Genomic DNA, 14,817 nt, shown 5'->3' on the forward strand with positions numbered 1-14,817 from the left:
AACTTGTCATAAAATTGCATAAAAACATATTTTTGATGCGTTTTTTTGTGTAACTCCCCCCCCCCCCCGAATAAAATCTTGGGTACAGTCCTGTTGGTATTATAAAAGTCTTGACTGATGATATACAAATATTGTTTCTATTACCAAATCTTGCCTGCTATATTAAAAATCTTCATAAGCTTCATATTATCGAAATCTTACCTGGTATTATCAAAATCTTGCCTGATGTTAAAAAAACCTCGCCTGATATTATCAAAATGCTGTTTCGTATTATCGAAATTTTGCATTCCATTATCAAAATTTTACATGATATTATAAAAATCTTGCATAGTATTATCAAAATTTTGTCTAGGATTATCAAAACCTTCTGTTAGCTCGTAATTCTTTGATTTTAAATTATGTCTTAATATGAAGTAACCACCTTCATAACAAACAACAATAAATAGGGGAAGAACCATTCGCAATAGTGTTAGGTGTTAATTTGATTAAACGGCATGTCGATATATTGATATTTTTACTTTCGATATTCGATTATCTATTTCGATATTTTCTAAGATTATTGCTCAGATTAAATTTAAGGTTTGGCAAAACTCAATAACGAAATTTGCAATTAAAGAGAATTTTCCACTTTTTTTCCAAACTTTGAATAAAATAAAAAGACTTCCACTGCATAAATGAACATTACAAGAACCCTGATTATGAATTGCTCGGGCTCAGGATAAAGAACAATAATATACTGACTATTTTTGGCTGTCAATATATTTGTCAATATTTTGTCGTGAGAATTTCAGTGATTAGCCTTTCAGTTTAAAAAAAAAAAAAAAAAATCCATTTTTCAATTGAAAGCAAGGAACAACATTAAAATTTAAAAGAACATAAACTATCGCATATATAAGGGGGAGAACCCCTCCTGAATGCCTCGCTCTTCAAGCCAAAGTTTCTTTTTGTATTTGAAAAATCTTCTGACTCTAATTAAACAACTCGTGTGTTTCAGGAGTTGTTTTTAAATAATTGGGACCAAAATTTAAAATTATCGTAAAGAGCGAGGTATTGAAGAAGGGGATCCACGCTCATCTACGAGAAAATTTCTGTTTGTTTAATGCTGCTCATTACTTTTACTTGAAAATAACTATTTTTTTTGTATTTATTTCTGATCGTTTTTCAAATAATGCCGGAAAATAAACTTTTTCCCTTCATGGAAAATCCCCTCCCAAGAAAATTCCTCATTGAAAAGTTTCTCCTGCGTAAGATCCTTCTTCCTCCAGACAATTCCATCCCGGCTAAAATTCCCCATAAAAAATTCTTGCGGACAATTCCGCCTTGACATTTATTTTTGCTTATTTTCGTTTGAAAATTGCTTTTTTCTGTTCATTTCTAATACTTTTGAAATCATCCCGGAAATCATCCCTCAGCAGAAACTTTTTCCTGGAAATTCTCCCCTCCCAATCCCAATGTCTCAAAGGAAGATTTATCACGCTTGAGATTTCCCCTTGGAGATTCTCTCCCGCGAAAAATCATGGAGGAATGGTTTAAAACGGTCGCTCCTGTGAAGAAAAAAGCAAAAACCAAATGAACATGCATCCGTAATCTTTCTTGTGGCAAAAAAAATAAAATTTCACATTTTTACCGACGAGACCTTAAAGCATCTACATTAAAGTTCTCTGATACGCTGAGTCTGACGGTGGGATTTTCACTAAGATTCATTTACTTTTTGGGGTGTTTTCCCCCATTGTCGAAAATCAGGAGATGTTTCACAGCCTCGTAGTTTTTGATGGGTAACATCAAACTTAACAAATTGTATATATTTGGAATCAGCATAAAAAGTAAATTCTTTGGGTATATTTATTATTATCCGAACTCTATATTTTAGAGCTTCGGTTAATATTGGGCCGAGTCGTGTCTTGTTTGAAACTCATCAAAACCATTCATATAGAAGGGGATAAAAAAAACAACCACAGTTAATTTCTGAATATACCGTACCTTCTACCATCCTTGCATATCACCTTAACCGTGGCAAATTTAATTCTATGCATGGCACTAATCACTGTAACATGCTTATAGGGTATGCCGTATTAGGATACATACTCTTTTTATGCTCTTCTTTCCACTGGATTTAATGTCTACATTTTTCGTAAAACTCAAGAATAAAGGCATTGATGCTTCTGCCCTTTCTGAATTACTAAATAGTGGTAGTTAAAAATAGTTAATGTTTGTTTTATGCTATTTAATGGTATTTTTCATTGCCCCTGACTGTATTTTCTGATAGCCCTGGGAAATACCTCTAAAATAAGCATCTTTATCTGTATGTTTATTTTTGAGATTAGTTAATATTTTGATTTTTTTTGTCGTTGTTTCTCTTTTCATTAATAATTCATTTTAAATGTGGCATCTGTCACTTGCAGAGTAGCCATGCAAAAAGCCATCACGGGCTATTAAATAAGCTTCGGTGACATTTTCCACCACATTTAGAGTTTGCCAATTCTTTTTGGCACTAATTTCAGTTCTTTAGAAAATTGTCAGTTCTTATCGTCAGCAAATTTATCTGTAAGATATCAATCAAACAATACAATTGCGGCACTGAATTGAGAAACATAAAAAGACCATTGTCTTTGATTTGATTTTAATTTATTTTTAGAAACACTTACTCAACTAATATTGGAACTGAAATAAAAAGCTGATGGGACATAAAAGACTTAGAACTAATTATTTTATAGAGTAGTTCTATTTCTTGAAACTGAGGTGACACATTAATACTGAATAACGTAATCCGATGGGGGATCAAAATATTCCACTTTATACACCATTTGTGAGTCATAAGCATTACATCAATATAAGCAAGCGGTAAATATATAGAAAAGAGATTTAGAAATATGATAATTACCAGAATTCAAGATTTGAGATATGTTTCGCACAACATCTGCTAGGAAATCTCAGAGAAATCGCTATTTCCTTAGAAAAAGAGAAAATTGTAGCAGGTAATGTACTAGCAATGAATAGAAGAAAATTGGTTTCTAAGGGGACCGAGGATTGTCAACCAGCGACTTTTTAGCCATAAATTTTAAATATAGTTGGATTTTTCAGACTATAATGATATAACTACCAGGCTTAGATAAGTATCGCTAAGAGAGACGTTTCTGGAATAGCCTTACTTATTTCTCTGACGTCAGTTATAACTTGAACGATGATGCTGATGCAAAAACAAAGTGAAATGAAGCGTGCTGATTTCTGCACTCCAAATTTTTATTTGAAAGAGAAGTGATTGAAAAGAAATATGGATGTATTAAATTCTTGAAAATAGAAGCATAGACGAGTTTCTCTAGAAACAAAACTGTTTCTGTTGGGTTTTCCCTGTTTGAAATTCATTTAGTGTCAAAATGTTTTTAGAAGCGCTTGGTAACTTTATAGGTGACTTGATATTTCAAGGTGATATTATTGTCGTGAATCAAAACAGAATAGTTCTTTGAAATCTTCTCAAACGTTTTTACAAGGAAACTAAGACCTGATATGATAATTAAATGTAAGTTTCTCCTCATAAGCTAGAGTGCTTACTAGACCCAGAACGGTCGGTAATCAGTGTGTTTCCGTTTCTTGGCAAAATGGACCTTTTACTCACTGACAGCGAATGAACTATAGTCCAAATTTCTGCATTGGTGTTTTGTTTTTATTTTTTTCGAAGGATAAATGTTTCCTTCCAAACTTTTCTTGTCAGGAATCGATTTATTGATTCATCAAAGACACAAGAGACTATCCATACGTAGCAATCAAATGGCTGATTTAGCAGCTGAAACATACTTTGTGGTATAAGCTTTTATTCAGTCCATGAACTTTCAAATATAAGTTTTCGTGGTTTCTCTTGAACATACTTGAAGCTGATTCCGTTTTACTCGAAGCTCTCAACATATTACTTAGCATTCTTTGCAACTAAGGGTAAAACTGTACAAGGTTTGGCAAAAGGAAATTTCAGAAAGACCATGTTGCAGTACAAATAGCAGCATCATGTGCAGCATTATGTGCAGCACAATGCGCAGCACTAGCAAAGTTGTCTTACTATTCATCAAAACAAAACTTATAAGTGAGAGTAAGTTGATGAAACTCATTTTCTTCCAAGGGGGGAAGAAAAACTTGATAAGACTCGTTCATTTTTACACTTCGTATTGTATAAGAATGTCCTTAGATGTGAGTTTTTCGTCCATTTTCTTCTTTTTATTGGTTTTCTTTGTCTTGTTTTATTAAAATTTATTTCTTTCTCTTTGTGCTTTCATGTTCCAAATATTTCTATGATTAAAATTGAAATGTTTGGACTTCGCTTGTAGATTTTTTGCTTGACCTAATTTACATTTATTGTTCCTTCTCGTTTTTCAGTCATAAAATAAAGAATGAAAGTTGTATCAAAGTGTTTAAAGCAGGTACTTGCACTGTAATGCATTTCAGGGAGAAACAAGTAGAAAAAAACAAAATACCTCAAGATTACCGTGCAAATAACGTAGGAATTTCTGGAGGAACTTTTAGAAATCTTTATATTTTCCTGAATGGCACAATGACAGAGCCTTCCCTCTGACGCGTCTTTTAGATTTAGAGATTTGATATTTTGTGATTGGAGCTCTTGCGGTGCATATTTTGTTTTATTTCTAGAACTTCTCTTAATATTCTTTGTTTTATATTCAAACTTTCTAGTTAAGCTGCTCTGTAATTACAGATACCTGATACTGATTCTAATGGTCAAATTATTCCTGAGTGGAAGAGGCAAATGCTTGCAAGAAAAGCTGCAGAGAAGGCAAAAAAAGAAGCAGAAGAAGCAAGAGTACGACAACTTCAGGAGCACAGGATAAATGCTCTACCTCCTTGGAAAAGACAGCTTCTTTTAAAGAAGGAGGATTGCAAAAAGTAAACCTTTCCTATCTTTTTTTCCCTGACTAAGGTCTCAGTTAACATTTTTTTTGGAATTGTTAATCTTATTAAGAAGGATTAAGCCTTCCACAATAAGAAAACAATCTCCCTCTGTTTGCCACGCTGGTATTAGCATTAGCAATCACAGTGGAGTTTTTTTTTATTGCAAGGAAACTGTGTATTAAACTGAAACAAATGATTTCACTCTGCCACGTGTTTTTGGGTTCGGAGAAGACTTGATCCTTTTTCAATTTAAATTCGACTTTCTGAATGCTAAGCTTGCCTGCTTAGAGTCTCAGTCGGACTACCGTGTGACAAATGACAGACAAGTCCCCTGGACTCACAGGCGAACGGGGAGACCTTTATTTTTCCAAGTGTTTTGGTAAACGACAAGGGCAACCGACGGGAGTAGCCTTGACTGTCAAATTGGACAAATACTTGTGTGTTAGGTTTTGGAGAGGCACGCCCACCTAGATTCTCAGGCAGGTTGACCAAGTCGTAGGATTGACAAATAACCGTTAAGTTGCCTGGAATTGCAGGCAAACAAGCGTCCAGTCCATAGCCTAAAAGGGGTCACCAGCTTGCCTGGAGTGTTGGGCCAGGCTTAGCACCCAATTCATAAACTCAGAGTCAAAAGTCAAAAGTAGTCAAAAGTCAAAATAAAGTTTGATAAAATATTCAGGTTGGAAAAAGTGCTTTTGATGAAAAGTGTCACAATTGGACTGTCATGTATCTTTGGTTTTCTCGTTGAAAGAAGATTATCTCAATGTTAAACTGTACTTTATATCAAAGACTAGTTAAAATGATCAGTAAAGGAACAATTCAAAAGCCAAAACAAATAAACTCAACTTTAAAAATCCTTTGACACTTTCTTGCCAAGTTTTAAATCTGGACTCTGAACCTAGAACGATTGAGTGGATCCTGCCTTAATGTAGCTTTAATCACACTTTTTATAGTATTTATCGGATAATTACTTATAAGACATTGGTGATAAGAATGATAAGCTATGTCTTTTCGAAAAAAGGAAATACATAAAAATAGGTATATAAATGAATGAATGCATTTCATGCCCATCAATGAGAAAACAGATGAAGCACACAAAAAGAATATATTAAGACACTAATTCACAAATAGAATGAAACACAAAAACCAGAAACAAATGCCAATCACTGCTGTAAATCCTTAATCCATGGGTGGGACTTGACGGACAAACTATATCGATCAATTTGCAACACAACTGCATCTTCAGGGCTGATAACACCATACTGGCGCGTAGCATACCTATTGCTTGCTGATGATGGTAAACGAAGCAAAATCTTTGCATACTTTTAGCACACTAAAAGCAATTTCAGTTTATCTGTAGCAGTAAAAATACGCCAGAATGGGCTAAGTACAGATAATGAGGTAAAACCATAGCATCATACACCCGGGCCACAGAAAACGGCCAAACTTCATCTTATTGGTCGCTATCGGCTATACGTAAAGCAAAACGGCTATAAGTACAGATAAATGTATATATATGCTTATGTAGTATATCTATACAATGAATTTCTCTATTTTTTTTTAATTTTATGATATCGTAATAGTTACAAAGGAGTAACTAAACTGGATTTCAGTGGACATGATCATCATATATGAGAAACCTTTATCATCGATGGGTACCTCAGTTTCTAAACTACAAATAGAAGAAAGACACTAAACATTAGCTAAAGGTAAATAATAAGGACTGAATAAAACTAATATTAAGACAGTTTGGCTATAAATCCAATTTAATAGTATCAAAAACCATATTCATCGTATGATGAATATGGACTACCGTGTGGAGTTTGGACTATCATGAACTATACCTTTAAAGTTTGGCGAATAAACTCTAGTCTAGAAACTAATAATTAACGCTTTCTTCTTGATTCAATTCATCAAATTTTGACCGAGGTATCGTTTAACATTTTTAACAGCATATCTTACGCCGCGGTTGGTGTGATTCAATTTTTTGATTGTATATATTATCGAATTCAAAACCAAAGGAGCTTTACAACTCGAGTCAAAGTGTGCATTAGTCCAACTTTTGAAACATTAACTAAATGATCAAACTGTTAAGAAAGTTTTTGCATCAATTATTAACAGTTAAATTAAAACTTTCAAACTAATTTATAAAATTAGACATAGGTAATGTTCGTAATATTGATGGGTAATATCGAGAAAAAAGAAAGTTTTTTGGGTTCAGAATTTAAATCTGGAATATGTTCGATGTTTCCACTTCATAGATTGGAATTGCCTGCAAAGGTGACCTTTCCATCAATAAATAAAAAAAACAAGTTTTTTAAATGAAAGTAAGGAGCGACATTAAAACTTAAAAAGAACAGAAATTACTCCGTATATGAAAGGGGCTTTTCCTTCTCAACGCCCCGCTCTTTACGCTAAAGTTTGATTTTTTCTCTTAACTCTACATTTTAAAATAGTAAAAAACTTTAGCGTAAAGAGCGAGGCATTGAGAAGGAAAAGTCCCTTTCATATACTGAGTAATTTCTGTTCGTTTTAAGTTTTAATGTCGCTCCTCACTTTCATTTAAAAAAACTTGTTCTTTTTATTTAATTTCTGAACGTTTTTGAATCAATACATGTTTTGATTTTGGCTCTCCGCAGAGGAATAATTAAAACGAAGTTTGTATATTTTTTTTTTTTTTTGGCTAAATGGTTTTCTCATAATTTTGATTGAATGATTTTGAGAAAAAAAGAGCGGGAGAGGAAGCCTAGTTGCCCTCCGATTTTCGGTTAATTAAAAAGGCAACTAGAACTTTTATTTTTTTACGAATCTTTTTATAAGTAAAAGATATACGTAACTTATAAATTAGCTTACTTAAAGAACTTTTGTATTCTCATGTTTTTATTACATATATGAGGGGGTTCGCCCCCTCGTCACTACCTCGCTCTTTACACTAAAGCTTAAATTTTGTCCCAATTCATTAAGAATGACCGCTGAATCACAAAAGCCGCAGAATAAATAGTTTAAATTACTAAAAATACTTTAGCGTAAAGAGCGAGGTATTAGGAGGAGGTGAGCCCCTCATATGGGTAATAATTTCTGTTCGTTTTAAAATTTAATGCTGCTGCTTACTTCCAGCTGAAAAAAACTTTTTCATATTTATTTTTTCATTTTTTTTTTTAAGCAATGCTAGTAAATCCTGCATTCCCTTCATGGAAATTTTCTTCCCCCATGACAAATTCCTCGATGGAAAGTTCCCCCAGCATATCCCTCTCTTCTCAACCCCTGCCTCCAACCAAAAAATCCTCCTGAAAACGCCTGTACACTTCCCAATAACCATTACTGTATGTAAGCACTGGTCGAAGTTTTGAACTTGTAACCCCTCCCACGGGGACTGTGGGGGAGTAAGTCGTCCCCAAAGACATAGTTATAAGGTTTTTCGACTACGCTGAAAAAAATGGCTATCTCAGAATTTTGATCCGTTGACTTTGGTAAAATAATTGGCGTGGGAGGGGGCCTAGGTGCCCTCCATTTTTTTTGGTCATTTAAAAAGGGCACTAGAACTTTTCATTTCCGTTAGAATGAGCCCTCTTACAACATTCTAGGACAACTGGGTCAATACGATACCCCTGAAAAAAAAAAAAGAAAAAAAGAAAGTAAACACGCATCCATGATCTGCCTTCTGGCAAAAATATAAAATTCCACATTTTTGTAGATAGGAGCTTGAAACTTCTACAGTAGGGTTCTCTGAAACGCTGAATCTGATGGTGTGATTTTCGTTAAGGTTCTATGACTTTTAGGGGGAGTTTCCTATTTTCTAAAATAACGCAAATTTTCTCAGGCTCTTAACTTTTGATGGGTAAGACTAAACTTGATTAAACGGGTCGCTCCTTACTACAGTTCGTTACCACGAACTGTTTGATCCTTCCAACAAATCTGTGGGAGATTCATATCTCTGCCTTAAGCGCAAGATAACTTACAATATCCTCTGCTATTATTTTTTCATGCATTAATTAAAAAATAAATTCGATCCAAGAAGCTTTTTTAAGAAAAGTTAAAAGCTACATTAACCCAAAGATGAGTAGAAATAAAGTCGAATAAGAATTTAAGCGTAAAACCAAGGATAAACAGATATTACAATAGATAACCAAGTCGAACTTAAAGCTAACAGAAATAACCACAAACAGGATTAGGGTTAAAGCTTCATAAGCCATCTAAAGAACAGAACGTAATTATCGCTTTACTGAAAACGGTTTTTGTTTATAAAAGATTTTAAAATGTTCTTTGCTTATCGAATAAAAAAGTAATAAAAATACGAAAAAAAAAACGAACTTAATACCTCTAGCCTGTTTGAATACCCATGATTGAACATGTCCCCCCTTCCCAATAACAAACTCTATACGTAAAAAATGTGTAACCTGGATAACTTACATCAAGTCATCTCCAGATACAGAGTTGTTGAATTTTTGGACTATTCTGAACAAAATGGGTATCAATAAATTTGATTGGATGTCTTTTGGGGAATGAAAGTAAAAAGAGGGAGGGAGGATCTAGTTGCTCTCCAGTCACCTTTGACTCTTAAAAAGGACACTAGAGCTTTCATCTTTTAATCGAATGAACCCCGTCCGTAGTTTCTACGATAACTTCTTCCATAGAAATTAGCCTGAGAAAAATAACTACAATACAATGGAGCCTCAATGCTGTGTATTTAGACAGTGATATTGCGCTGGCTATGATTCTGTGTAAGTTTTGCCTTTAATTTGCTCCCCGAGGTCCTAGAAGCCCCTACAGTATGGTCTAAATTTCAAGAAGTTAATCAATAATTTCCAATATTTTTACTGAAGCAATAAAATCGGTCTAATTACTTTCAGTTGAATCTGAGAATCGATGCTTGCAAAACACGAAAAGGCTTGTTTAAGTGATAAAATTGCACAATAGGTAAACATGTTAATTGTTTCTCATTTTGATGATTTTTTTCGAAGAAAAGTTCAAATTATAATTAAAATACCTTCTCAACCAGTTGATGATATATTTTAATATACTTCAGTTTTATGTTCCAATACTTTAATGTGTTAACTTTTATCTTGTGATTTTATTTTATCTTGTGAATGACCATTTGTCTCACCTGAAACTGTCTCTAAAACATGAAAAGTCTGTCTCCGTCCTTCGTCACAAGAATATGTATTTTGTTTATCTCCTTTGTATCTTATGATAAGAATTTAATAATAATTTTTTTTTAAATAGTCTTAATAAACCTGGAGCCACAGAATATATTTAAAAAACTTTGACTTCAGAATAAACTTATTAAAGCAAAAAAAAAAAATCACGAGCAAAATTATGAAAGTTGATTAAACGAAACAAAATTTACTAATTTCGTCAAAACTATGTTCTTTCAGGGAAACCATTGAAACAAAAGAGGTTCAAAGTCAGCCGGAATCGCTCTCTTCGTCAATTTCTTCACAACAGAACGGAGTATCAGAAGATCGTAGAAGTGAGCCGGAAACGTTAGCAACTCCTTGGGGAGTAAACTTGCGAAAAATCAGTGCTACTCATTCACTGCCCGAATAATTAAATTAACGGTGTATATTTGTGATATTTTGTGCAAAAACTATTTACTATTAACTAAATTTATTTTTATATTGATTAACTATGGTTGAAAGAATAGAAACTTCAACTACTATATCTCTTTTCTTATTATTGTTTAATAAAGTGCACAAAAACAATCTATAAGGAGAGGGGATTCTGAGAGTAAAAATACGATTGTGAGTCATTTATCAGGTTTGTAATTAGCTTGTTACTTTTATTGTAAGGCAAGCAATAGCTTTTTGCTTTTTCTTTGAAACTTTAAAGAAAGTAGTTGAGCTAAGTAGGTGAAACTTTCGGAGATTTGATCAAATATAAATCCACATAGCTGAACTAGATCTTCGAAAATGTTAAAGACACATATGTCACATATTACAAATGTTACAATATTTTATATATTTCATATTATATATATTACAAAATATTATACATATTACAAAACAAAGCTAGGGTATCACTTATTATACAAAACAAAGCTAAATACTACAAACTATTACACATTTTACAAAACAAAGGTCAGCTGTCAATTTTTTGACATAAGCTTCTCTAATATTCGAAAAAATTATTTAAGCTAGTTGAATGAAACATCCAAAAATTAGCTCAAGTATCGATTTCCAAATTTTTGTTGATATGCTCAGCTACTTTCTTGATAACGTTGAAGAAATTTAGTCTCAGAAAGGTGATTAAATAAAAAAACAAGCTTAAAAGGAACAAAAATTATTATGTGTATGAAAGCGATTGCCCCCTCCTCAACACTTTGCTCTGTACGCTAAAGTTTGAATCTTGTCCCAATTCTTTAAGAACGACTCCTTAAACACAAGGGTCATCTAATTAAAACAATAGGAAGCTTTTTCTAAAAATACAAAAAAATTAGCGTAAAGAGCATGGCTTTGAGGAGGGGAAAATCGCCTTAATTTCTGTTGGTTTAAGTTTTAATGTTGCTCCTTACTTTCAGTTGGTAAAACTTGTTTTTTTGTTTAATTTCTGATTATTTTTTTTTAATTATGCCAGGAAATCTGGCCCCACCTCCACGGAAAAATATCCATCCCTATCGAAATATCCGTTGAAAAATTCAATCCTGGTGAAAATTTACCTAGGAAAATTACTTTTAACACCTCCACACGTAAAACTAAGTCGGTAAGGAAAGAGCAAGAGATAAAGAGATTCCGTATAGGAATTCTGGCAAATTCCTCAAGTATACAATTTCCCCTGAAAATTAAACCACCTGAAAGCATCTCTCTCCAAGAAAAGTTCTTCCCGTGCAAAGTCCACCCAGGAGAAAGTTCATTCTTCCCTCCCCACCCAAAAATATATGCATACTTCCCAATAACAAATACTATACTTAAACAATAAGCAAATTTTATAATTTAATTACTTTTCCTCATGGGCTGTGGGGGATCATGTTATCTCCAGACACCTCGCTACTAGTCCTTTCAACTATGCTGAAAATCTCAGAATTTTGCTCGGACGATTTTTCGGAAAAAAGGGGTGTGGGAGGGGGCCTTGTTGCCATCAAATTTTTTGCCCACTTAAAAAGGGTACTAGAACTTTTATTTCCGTTAGAATTAGCCCTCTCCCAGTGTTCTTGATCCACCGGGTCGATACGATCAACCCTAGGAAAAAAAACAAATAAATTAATCCGTGAAAACAAACAAATTAAGACGGATCTGTGATCTTTCTTCTGGCAAAAAATACATAATTCTACATTTTTGCGGATAGGAGATTGAAACCTCTACAGCAGAGTTCTCTGGTACACTGAATCTGATGGTGTAATTTCCTTTAAGATTCTATGACTTTTAGGGGGTGTTTCCCTCTTTTTCAAAAATCAGGCAAATTTTCTCAGGCTCGTAACCTTTGATAGGTAAAACTAAACGTAATGAAACTTATATGTTTAAAATCAGCACAAAAATCTAGCTCTTAGGATATATCTCTTGGTGTCGGAATTCCGTTTTTTAGAGTTTCGGTTATTTTTGAGCGGGGTCGCTCCTTACTTACAGTTTGTTACCAAGAACTGTTTGATTGCTTACCATATCTAAGTTTTCACTACATTATCCTTAGACATAGACAAATCGCGAACACCCAATATGCCGCTAGTTTTTTGCCCAGTTGAATTGCTATATTATTATGTCCCTTTTGAGCCTTTGTTCGAAGGCGGCAACGGATGACTTTTTTGGGAAAACGAACTCAAGAAAATGACTCAGAACGGATGTGCAACGCAAAACAAACATTTTTTGAAGTACTCTTTTGAAGGTTTCCTTCTTTGTTTAATTGCAGCTACCCCTGCACAAATGCATGCTCATGGGCAGAAATTACTACCTGATGGCAAAAGAGTTGATGGCAAAAGAATACAAATCTTATCACCGTACATATGCAAAATTTACTCCAAAGTCAAGTTGGCCTTGAAAGAGCTAGATTTATCTGTTAGATTAATAAGTAAGATTTTTATAAGAGGTACCAAAAAACAATCCTAATTTGCAGGAAGGCACGGAAAAAGGAGCACTTAAATCCATTTTTTTTTTCAAACCCGGGTTTCTTTCTCTCCTCCATTAATTTCTGATGTATATGCCTCTGTTGAAAGCTCTATGACTGATAGAAATGCTTTTTCAAATATTTCTCCCTGTTAACTTTCGTTCTCAGGAGAGATATAAAAATAAACAAAGAATGGATTCTTAGAAAGTTGAAACTACTTTTAATACCATTTCAAGTTGAGTAGTCACGTAGAATTTTACACTACTACTGATAACTCATTAGGCTACCTATCTATCAAAGGTAGACACGAATGTATGTTGTCCTCCATTAGCCCCTTGCGTTTAGACATTCACTCTTTCATTTCCCCCATTAAGTTCTAATTTCTTTAAACTTTTTTTTTTAGGACGTTGTGCTTTTCGTTCGGCCCAAACTGGATTGTCGCAGTGTATGATATTCAGCAATTTATCACCATCCATCCGTAATAGACTACCTTACCCTCTTAAATTTCTCTTTCATTATAGCCTTAGAAAATGTGACATAAGTTTATAGCCCTAGAACTATTCTTTTTGATAGAGCTTATCGTTTGATAAATTGACATTTAAACAAGTATCTTAAGATATTCTTAGACAATTACTCTAAAAAAAAAAAAAAAAAAATGTCACTTATTTTCCTTAACATCTCAAAATGCTAAAGTTTCAAAATCAATCTTTATCAATTTCATTATTATTGGTTCTAAGATCAAAATCTAAGTTCTAAGAATGATCTCTTTATTATAGTAATCTTTTTTTAAGGTTTGCAAATGTGTTCCCTGTGAAATAAGCAATTTTCTCACAAGCCTATGGCTATAAGTTGCAACCAGATAACAAGCATTACCCAATGTAATTTACACCCATGTATTGATGATATATTCATCAATTGAGATTTTTTTTTACCAAAATTCGCAGCACCATGTACAATTAAATATCTGATTTGCCGCTAGTCTTTTATCGAGGTTATTAAAAAACTATTGAACCTTCTTCTGAAAGAGTCAACAGGAGATACTTTTCGGGATAATTTCCTTAGGAAGATCAAATTTCAAAGTTGGATGAATCTGTTCTTAAAGTATCCTGTCTTCAGCTTGGCAGCCGCAAGATAATTGGACCGAGCTGTGTGTATTGATGTATGTCTTACTGGTTGGACATTCGGATGCAAAATCCGAGAAATCTTTGAAGAAGGAGGTGAACTTAAGCACTGGTACAGAAAAGCCATCGATACTACATCAAACCTGTCACTAACAGAATGGACATAGTCGCGGGGAACAACTAAACCTGCCCTATTAGCCCTATTTTGGATATTTTGGAGGTACCAGCAATGTGTCCGGAGCACCAGAATACAGCGGGCTTTCGTAATCGGCCATGGTTCTGATGCAAGACTTGTAAAGTGTAAAACTCCCAACAAAAGAGAGAATAATGAGGACTTTTTTCCCAAGACAGTGAACCAACAAAACCTATTTGAATATTTCAGCCCTATATCTAAGGCCCGTCTTCAGCAAAGAAAATAATAAATTTTAAAACACTTACAATAAAAGTTCTCGGTTAAAAATCCATTTTTTTAAAATAGCCTTGGCATCATTACTTCTTAACGAAAAGTTCAGCCAAGACTGTGTTATAAAAGCTAAAATTTTACAAGCTGAAAAGGTTCATTCATTTCATTAACTGTATCTAATAAAAATTGGAATAATTTCTTATTGCGATATTTGTCTTCTCTGCAGCTAATCTATAGTTCTTTTGGGATGGGGCTTGTTTTTATTCGTTCCTATTTTTGTTTTATTTTGATTTAGATTATTTTCTTTTACAAGGTTGAAATATGAGTCTCAAATGGTCAACCGACTTTAAAATCCTAAGATAAGTCCTGGAC

General features: G+C 33.6%; 1 protein-coding gene across 1 annotated transcript in view; it reads left to right on the top strand.

The window, feature by feature from the left end:
• Positions 1 to 10,549, top strand: part of LOC136027361 (uncharacterized) — a 90,082-nt gene extending 79,533 nt beyond the window's left edge. Inside the window, exons 12-13 of the mRNA XM_065704528.1 lie at positions 4,697 to 4,884; positions 10,266 to 10,549. Of these exons, the coding sequence (XP_065560600.1) occupies positions 4,697 to 4,884; positions 10,266 to 10,437 (360 nt within the window). The 3' untranslated portion in view covers positions 10,438 to 10,549. The remainder of the gene's footprint in view (positions 1 to 4,696; positions 4,885 to 10,265) is intronic.
• Positions 10,550 to 14,817: the final 4,268 nt, after the last annotated feature.

This window comes from Artemia franciscana, chromosome 5, assembly GCF_032884065.1.
Source record: "Artemia franciscana chromosome 5, ASM3288406v1, whole genome shotgun sequence".
NCBI lineage: Eukaryota > Metazoa > Arthropoda > Branchiopoda > Anostraca > Artemiidae > Artemia > Artemia franciscana.